At 45.0% G+C, this 9,659-nt stretch overlaps 1 protein-coding gene across 3 annotated transcripts; it reads right to left on the bottom strand.

Moving 5' to 3' along the window:
• Nucleotides 1-7: 7 nt before the first annotated feature.
• il15l (interleukin 15, like) lies at nt 8-7,850 on the bottom strand. 3 transcript variants are annotated; one of them, XM_046390118.1, is made up of 4 exons: nt 6,922-7,850; nt 5,245-5,292; nt 4,762-4,896; nt 8-4,386 (listed from the first exon to the last, which is right to left on the bottom strand). In XM_046390118.1, exons 1-4 carry the CDS (start codon nt 7,078-7,080, stop codon nt 4,381-4,383), a joined length of 348 nt encoding a protein of 115 aa, XP_046246074.1. In that variant the 5' UTR covers nt 7,081-7,850; the 3' UTR covers nt 8-4,380. The 3 variants fall into 3 exon arrangements, with proteins under 3 accessions (XP_046246074.1, XP_046246070.1, XP_046246073.1); XM_046390114.1 differs by having other exon boundaries at nt 15-3,518; nt 6,922-7,807; XM_046390117.1 differs by having other exon boundaries at nt 18-3,518; nt 4,762-4,893; nt 6,922-7,782.
• Nucleotides 7,851-9,659: the final 1,809 nt, after the last annotated feature.

Here is a 9,659-nt window from a genome sequence, read left to right as displayed (position 1 = left end):
TAGAAAAAGATGGCTGACATCAGAGCTCCCTGAAGTCAAAACGCCTGGTACAGGTACAGGTCGCTAACCCCCCCCATAGCACATCACTGCTGCACACACTCGCTCCAGATGACGTCACCAGAGCAACATGGCAGCACTCGTATCCAGTGTATTTTGGCTTTGCTTTTGTACAGTGGGAGGAAGTGGAGATTACAGTCAGACGAATGGACGCAATCCACTGTTAGATGTCATAATTACAGCAAGCGTCAAGACAACCTAAACTCTAAAAGAAATCTTAAGAGTTTTGTTTTTTGAAGGATTTAATTTAGGTGCTTTTGGATACTTTTAAAGACTGGGATGATGTTGTTTATTCCTATACAAATATATTTAATCTGACATAGTGATTAATGACATAAACATACAAATGATTTGAGCTCAATCGCCTCTGGAAAGCAACAGGCACAACTACTCCCACTTGTGAAGATCGCCTCTGCCCTGCACAGGCCTGACTGGATCTGCTGAAGCGAAGAACTTGACTCTGCCTGTTGGCTCTGAGCAATTGAGTTTCACTGATAAGGAACAGGCGAGTTGAGAGAAGAACGGCAGCCTCCTCGGCTTCCCACGTGGACTCGCTGACCTCCTGCCAGTCGTGTCCCTGACTGGCCTGTTTCATCTCACAGAGCTGCCATCGTTACACTAAAGCAAAGCAACGCAGTCCTGCAAGCCATGAAAGCAAGATACCATCGGCCTGCTGAATCAAACTTTATCGGCACCAACAGGACGGATCACAGGCTTCCGTACCGGCAGCAGTTTCCTCTGGGCAGTGAGTCTGCTTTCTGACTTCATCAAACAGACACTGGACCCGGTTTAAACCAGCTCACGGTCCTCAGTGCGTGGTGCATTTAGGGCACATCCAACTTGTGAAATGGGGGAAACTCCTGGTGAGGGCTTGTTACGCAGCACACGTTCATCGTCTCCATCAAACACGAAAGTCGTTTTGAACTCGGATGTGAAAAGTGACAGAAGTTTGGGTACTCAAAGCATTTTCACAGCTGCCTCTCATTCATCAGCTTGCAAATCATCCACATTCACAGCGGAGGTTACGCTGCAGCCAAGCTCTTCCGGTCTCTGCTGATTAATTCTGTGACTAACCCATTTTTTAAATGCCATTAAACTGAGAAGCCGACGGACTGATGGATAGGAACGCGACCTGTCGGACTGAAGAAACAGTCACAGTGTTTGTCGGCTGCTCTGCTGCTGTTGTGCCAACACATCTGCTTTTAATCATCAGGAGAAGCAACCAATCAACCGCCCTGCAGTCATTATGCCGAGATTCCACAGCCGAAGGTGGGAAAGCTGCGGATGGCCAGCCCTTTACGAGACGTCACGGCTTGTTTCATTTTTACCCAGCAAAATCAAGACAGCGTGAAATGCGTATCCAGTTATTAACAGATTTTCTTGGGAAGAGATCATCCTGACACGTGAGCCTGCGAGAGCGGAACTCAGCTGCCAAAGCTGAAACTAAAGCTGAAGGGAAAACGTTGTTCTCCTCTTCGTTTAACGTTTCATCAAAGTCATGACGCCAACATCTCCGACACATCATCGCTTTCTGAATGTAAGATGGCCCCTTTCTTCCTTAATAATGCTCTTCATTGTTGTGACACCAGAAGAGTCCAGCTGCAGCCAATCAGAACCATCAAACCGCAGTCCCTTAGACTCAGTCCGCTTAAACCCCGCCCACCTGCAGGTAAGCCTGACGGGGGTTTATTATATGAATATTCTTTAAGTCTTAGTAGTAATGGTGCCATAAATGTTTGTCCAGACAAAAGTCCAAGAGTCACTAAAATCCAAGGGGTTGAAACTTATAGAAAACTACTGAGCAGAGTTTCAGTCTGATGGTGTCACTGAGGTTAATGCAGCCGAGATGTTTTCCTGTGGACCAGTCGGACCAGCATCGCTGCTGTTACGCCAGTCACGAGACTGCAGCTTAGTCTGCTTTACTTTCATCTGAGGCTGAGTTCACTTTGTGAGGAGTGGAGATGAGACCAGAGGAGAAAGAGAAACTGGAGGGAAAAAACAGGAAGGACTGCAGCTCTTGGATCCAGAAGTCCTGTGGGAGTTCAGAGAAGACCTTCTCCAGCAGACCTTGAGGGTCACTGAGAGTCCTCAGCTGGTTCTGTGGTTTCATTTTGAAGAGATTTTACATATTATTAAAGTGGTGTTCTTGACAGACTCAGGAAGTTCTTAGGAAGGGTGTAGGAGGTTCTACTTGCTCTTGGTTTGATTTCTCAGCTTCCCACAGGCGACTGAGGAATGTCAAAGAATTTCTGGGGGAGGTTCCATGGTTACATCTGGAGGCTCTGAAGGGATTGCATGACATTTCGTTACTAAGGTTACTAAGGTTTTAAGTTTCATGAAGAAGAAAGTGCCTTCAGTACTTTTGATGCAGACGGTGTGTTTCACTGAGTGACTCTGAGTGTAAAGAGAAGCAGAAAAAACTCCACAGAGCATCTTTAGCTGAACTGCAGTACTCTGCGCTGTAATACTGGAACAGTAATATATATAAACGGAAATTTTCCAAAGTACTTATGATTCCGATTACATTTGCTAATGATTACTTTGGGCAGTTGTGTGCAGCTGCCTGTTGTGGCGTAGCAACTGTTTTATTTCTGTCTCTGAGGGGATTCGGAGGAGGAGGGAAATCTGGAATCTGAAAATCTTACTTACAAATGTAATTGCAGCTTAATGTGGACTGGTGTTGTCTTTTCTGCTCATGGCCACCAAGCATGTTACGTCTCTCCGTCTCCCTGCTGTCTCAGCTGTCAATCAAACATTTAGGAAACATGCAGGCTAAAGGAACATTTCTCTTTTTTCCTCTTTTCACTAATAAAAAACTTTATTTTTTCATAACTCTGCATTGAGTTTGTATATCACTTCCGTTCCAGCAAAAGCCCCCATGAGGTTCAAATCTATGTAACATGTGTCAGAGAAGACTGAAAAAGTGGCTGAACCTGGAGAAGTCCCGACTGAGAACAGGAAGTAGTTTGCGTGCGTGTTAGTTGTGAGCCGACAACATGCTGTGGTCCTCTGGTGATTTCTGCTTTGAGTTCAAGCTTTTGCCTCAGAGTCAAACCCGAGTGGACTTGATCCAAGTTTTGACAATTTTTGAAACAAAGAGGGTCTGTTTGATGGCATGTTGATGTTCATCACATGTTGTACGAGTTACAGCCTGCTTGTTTCATTCCAGATTTACTGTCACATCTGTCCACATCTGGACATGTTCATGTGATCACACAGAAACAACCTCCCTGTTTTCCTATTCTGTATTTTCCCTCTTCACCCACCTAAACTTAGCTGAGCATCGTGCTTGGTGCTCAGGGAGTATGAAAAGTCTCTGTTGAAAGTCCTTTGCGGAACACGACGACAGGCTAACTGTGCTGAAAGTTCATTGTCCGAAGAGTCAAAGCAAGATCTTTGAGGAACTTTTCTGCTTTTTCCTCCTTGGAAAGTTCACACTGAAGACACTCTGACGCCTCCGTCTGTGGACGAGAAGAGAGACAAGTCATACCGAACCTGAAGGGCAGAGTTAACAGAAGGTGTTGAAGGTGTCCCACCTTGACCAAAGCCAAAACCTTCACCATACGTATCACACACTCTCAGGTGGAACGATGGAGTGCCCCAGGGCTCAGTTCAGGTCCTCTTCCACACTGATGATCGTGCAGCTGACACAGTATGTTTACAAGAAGTAGAAGAAGAAGAAGAAGAGGGGAACGAGAAGTGGTTTCGGCACTCCTAACCCCAGTGGGGATTTGAGTCTGTGCTTTTTGACCCTCTGAGGCTGCCGTAGCTGGTTGGTGTAGCGGCAGACTAGCGGATTTTAGTTAGCGATGTGAAGTCTGCAGCTTTAGAAGAAAACATGCCTGAATCATGAGCACACCTGCTGTTTTATGCAAAGCTAATCTTTGTTAGCACATTAATGGTAATTCCCATTATGTTTTGGTATTGAGATCACTAACTAAATGTTAGTTATTTATGAATATTTCAAACTGATTCACAAATTTGAAAAATCAATTCAAGACTAAAAATTTGAACAATTTGATGCCAAAACTTCCAACTGGCCTTAAATTCATCGCTCGGCTGTGGACTATGAGCTGCGTCCTGACATCAGTGAGGAGGAGGAGCAAAGCTCTGGAAATAGATCATCCCCAAGTCATGAAGTGTAGTGGGTTGGTGGCTCAGATCGCAGCCAAAAGGAAATGTCTCATCTCGTCCTCTTCCTCTGTTACAGCCCCACAGTAATTCAACATGTTTTCATGTTTTTCTCCTGAGGAGGAACACCAATGAGTTGTTCCTCACACCAAATGTGAGGGTTAAATCTGTTTTACTTCAGCTGGACCTGTTTTAGACCTGAAGAGGCAGATGAAGAGCAACAAAATGTAAAATATTAGCTGCCTTCAACTTCACACAGAGAAAATGAACTCTGAAATTTCTTTATTTTACTTAATTTTACTTTATTTTACAAGCTTCGCCCAGATGTTTCATTGGCTGTACTGCTTCTGGACAGTGAATCAGTGAATCATTAAAAGTCCAAACACGATTCAAATGTGAAGAAACTCGTCAGTGTTTCTTAAAATAAGAAATCAGTGCTGACTCTGTTACAACTTCAGCTTAGCTCTTTCACATTATTCCAATGCTGAGGTGGTTTTAGTAGTGAATTTTAAACGCTCAGCCTCTTTACATGTCCGACCAGGTGCAGCTGTGTCCCTCTTCCTCCCTCCTTACCTTGTTTAATAACTTTGCAAGTTTTTTAAGTTTGATGTTCAGTCTTAAACCTCCAGCAGGAAAGTTCTCCCACTCTTCAATGAGCACTTTAACTTCGTCAGCGAAACATTTCATGGTGGAGCTGGGACATTTCTGCTGGAGAGAGAGGGAGACAGAGGGGGGAGGGGGGTGAGGCCCTGAAGACATCAACCCCATCACATAAACAGGACAGTACAAACAGATTACAGAAGTCATGTCCTGTTCTCACATCATCACAATGACGAAGGACGGACCTGGAGGACACGCCCACCATCGAGGACGTGTTCCACTGCACGTGTCCTGTGTTTCGTTTCAATTAGAACTCACACAACACATTTGTTATGGTTTAATGGAGGTGATGAAGCTGCTGAGGACCTCAGTCGCCGTGTGTGTGAGTGCAAAGTCGACATCAGATAACACTGATAAGATAAACAGACTCATCTGAGTGAATAATGAAGCTCATACCTGGTAGTCCTCGATGGTGGGCGTGTACAGTCTGCAGTCCAACTCCGTCTGAGGGCAGAGAGAATGTGGAGGTTCACAAATGAAACGCATCGAGCCAGCTGCCATCAGTCCATCCAGCTAAAGGTTAGTGAGGTTTGTTCAGATTCTCTGGAGACAGCCGATAGCGTGAAACTGGACCTCAAGACATGAAGCAGATGAACGCCACCCTGAACCCGACAGGACGGACGATAAGGTCGGCCAAAAGTGACAGCTGCTGATCAGTAAAAAGGAACGTAAGTTTTTTGCTCATTTAAAACCCAGAGGAGTCCTCACACTCACCCTCGTGTCTGTCTGTCTGTCTGTCTGTCTGTCTGTGCCCCGTCTGTGCTCTGTGGAAAAACTGCTGTGACATAACAGTCCACCTGCAGACCAACATGTTTAAGAGACATTCCTCCAACGGGTTTAGCTTCGGATCCGTTTCCAGACCTCATCAATGTCTGGCACATGTCAGGCACTGAAAGCCCGGATGTTTCTGCTCCAGAAGCCGTCTCTTCCACGATAAACTCCCACGCTAAATCACTTTAGGATCTCTCCACTGAGTGAAAGCATACCGATCGAGCCGCTAGAGTCCCATTTACTTATACATTTATGTTTGTGTCACATATAGAAATCTCTGTTGCTTCCACATGGTTATATTGACCACAAGATCTTAACTCATTCACACAAAACGGTCAGCGCAAACATGTCCAGACCACGTTGATACGAGACATCAGACCGGATTAGTGTAAAGTGTTAAAGTCAACCACGTGGTGTCACCTTCCACTCAGAGTGAAGCAGCACCACAACCTGCTGAATACCTCAGCGCTGTCTGTCTTCTGTCCAGCCGCCGCCATCCAGACGGGAGAAAATATGACGCAAGAGACTCGGCGAGGTTCCCTTCGGTCTTTACGACTCACAGCAATGCCAGTAGTTTTAATTACGGGTCAAATGTGGTCGTTTGGTTTGGCTCGGATTAGAAAAAGATGTTTTCAAATCATGAACCATGAAATCAGTTTGTGAAATACTGATGACTTTAAATCTTTAGCTTTGGACATGAATTCTCCATTTTAACTCATTCTGACTGTCAAGAAAGAAGAAGACGAAGAAAAACTTGTATACACAAATCCTATAGACTGAACGTCTTGAACTGTTGTCCTCGTTGCCAGTGGAGGACGTCTGTCCTCATGCAGCCTCACAACAACAACAACAACAACAACAGCCCTGCATGACTCATTTGTGTGTTGTTGTAAGTATATTGTCATAGTGAATCATCTTGTTATGTATTACATGAGAAGGTAATAAAGATAAGCATGAAACAATTCCTGTATGAAAATAATCAAATGTTTGAGAGCAGAATTTAAAAGGTGACCTGCATTACAAAAACTAAAAACTTGGGCATGTTGTGCACTTCTTGTGCACTTCTTGTCTTATGTCTAAAAACATCTTTCAGTCCACCAAGACTCAATGTTTTAAAGGTGTGGAAGCCCATTTCCACCAGTGTAGGGAGAAAAAGACCCTGGAAACAATGACGAATGTCTAAGGATCTCAAAGCAGCGAGAGCGTTTCTCAGAACACTTACACTTACTATGTTTTTTCCAGAAGGTTTCTCAGTGTAAAGAAAGAAAACTGATAATAAAAGACAGAGGATGAAACTCTTACCAGGTCTGAGACGATAAGAGACTCGACTCTTCTGATGACGTCTTCGGTGTAGAGTTTGGCAGCAGGTTGCAGCCTCAGGCCGAGCGGACACACCAGATACAGACACACACTCGCAAGAGTTAACCTCCCTCTCAGCATGGCAAGGCAGCAAAACATCATCTGCGTCACATCGTCCTCTGCTGTCTCACACTACTGCATCCTCATGGACGGTCCTCAGCCTGAAAGATCAGGTCCCTGACAGCTGGGGGACTCTATGGAAGCACACAGATCCATGTCAGAAGGTCCACAGAGACTGCAATCCTACAGGAGGCCGCTTTGAAAGCCCAGACCAGCTGAGAATATCTGGATGAGTTACAGTCAGTGTTTGTTGAGCCTGCAGCGAGCAAAGCAGCTGCCACAACTGTGTCTGGATAACAGAGAGCAGGGATCAGCGGAGCAAACACTTAACGTGTTCATTCCAAGAGCCCATTTATGAGGATTTCTTTGAGGAACGACTTCAAAGTGCCTCCAGAAAAGGTGTAAAAGTTCTCTGTGATGGGCGGCTCATGTCAAACTGACATCTTAATTTGCTGTCCTCCAGTCAGATGGTCCACCGCAGGAGCACAAGGAGTTTTTCCCTTTAAACTTGAAGAAGAAATAGTCCCAGAGCAGAGCAGTGAGCAGTAAACCTGTGGGGGAAAAGAAGGAGCAAAAGAAGAAAAAGGTTTCTCTCCACCAGCAGCTGTTTTCCCTGCAGGTGGAGGCTTGTCTCCACGTGGGTCTCTGCAGGAGGAGTTTGACCCGAGAGCTCCTCTCAGCCCGTCTCTCCTTCCTCCTGTTCCCCTCTGCCGCTCTGATCACTCTCACCCTCCTGTTTTAACATTCTTACTGCTCCTACTCCTCCCCCCTGCTCCTCCCCCTCCCGTTCCTCCTCCTCTGGCTCGAGGACTTAGATCTGACTCAGTTTCAGGTTCCACCTCTTTTTTACAACAGTTTCCTTCTCCTTCATTTTCTTTTTGAGTGTTCTCCACCTCGCTGATCTCTCCCTCCTAATTTTCTGGTTATAATAAAAAAGTAATAAAATTCTGTTTCAGGGACTGTGAGAGGAAGCCAGGAACACCGAGAGAAAACCCACACAGCACAGGGAGAGCATGCAAACGCCACACAGAAGGGCCCAGACCGGGATTCGAACCTGGAACCCTCTTGCTGTAAGGCGACAGCGCTGACCACCCCAACACAATCTCTTAACATCCTGTGACAGATAAGCCCATCCAATCATTTCATTCAGCCCAATTTAAGTGAAATTATATGACTGGACAGCCTACCTGCTTGTCTGTCTACTACAAGTGGATCTGAATACTGTATAGCACAAATAAAAATAAAAAGTAGGTCATTTATTCTGTTTGAATGCTCATCTTCTCTTATCCTGCATGCTTTGCACCCTCCATATCCCGTTTGCTGCTGTAACACTGTCATTTCCCAGTTATGGGACTAATAAAGGATTATCTTATCTTATCCTATCTTAAAAAGCCATGTGAGACAGCCATTTCAAACATTCCACCCTGGCAACACCACCACCACCACCACCACCCGTCCCACATCAACATGGCAGCCAAGCGTTTCCACTTTGATTCAGACATGCTTTCTCCTTGCGTGCCAGCTGCAGCTTTAATTCCAGCTGCAGCTTCTTTGACCAGTGATTTCTCATCTTCTTACTGAGCTGCTGCTGCTCAGAAGTCTCTTTGTTTGTCTCTGTCCTTTCAGCTGTCTGTCCATTTTGTTCTCCGTGTGGAGGACAAACCCTTCATACAACATATCATCTCACAGATCTTTCAGAAGTACAGAGCAGTCATCTCAGAATTCAGACTGCACTGAATCGAGCTTTTGTGGCAGGACATCCCCAGTGGATGGATTCTGCACTATTTGCTCCACTCACTGACATTTAAAGGCACGCAAACAGTCTCCAAGGTGGTTGTGTTCGTTCTGTGTGCTGGCATACACAGACGTGTTGGCACATACATTTACTGTGTTCAGTCTACACGTATGGTCATACGTTTTGGACTCCAGCCGCACCACCTGTGTGGACGGATGACGAGAGTAGAACTTGAACTTGAAATGTCTAAATCTGAATCGACCCACAATCTCAACGACCCTTCTGAAATGTGAAATCTCAGCAAACATTAACCAGATCAGAAAACCACATTGATCATTCATGTGTTCTGTCATTTTTCCAGAAGACGGCGGGCAGCTACCAGACATTATAGTAACACACACAAACCCACAGCTATTGAGTCTGATACAGTTGTTTGGGAGGACTAAATTATTATCATAACTCAATATGAGGCTTGGAAGCTCAACAGACAGACGGATGGATGGTGGCTGAAAACAGACTGCAGGGACACACTGATGCTTCCACTTCAAATGAAGCATGTTTGTTTCATAACAGAAAAGTACAGCATGGTGAGAGTTTAGTTTCTGAGTAAAAACATGCAGACTCACAGCTGGAAAATGACTGAACTGCTGATTACGTGAATATTTGGCAAATTGGACCACATGAGTGTGGGAGAGTGAGAGTACTTTGAGTTGAAAAGTTTCTTATGAAACAAGATTCATAACATTCATGACCATTTTAATTTGCAGAGCTGCTAGAAGAGACGTTAACTTAATGGTGGATAACTGTTCTCTCAGTGATCAGTTGATTCTTCTGAGAAAGTGAAATATTGTCTCTGGAAAGCAAATGACTTGAACATACCACAATT

Source organism: Scatophagus argus, chromosome 5 (genome assembly GCF_020382885.2).
Source record: "Scatophagus argus isolate fScaArg1 chromosome 5, fScaArg1.pri, whole genome shotgun sequence".
Lineage (NCBI taxonomy): Eukaryota > Metazoa > Chordata > Actinopteri > Scatophagidae > Scatophagus > Scatophagus argus.
The sequence above is the reverse complement of the archived record's forward strand: the minus strand, read 5'-3'. Positions and strand labels throughout refer to the sequence as shown.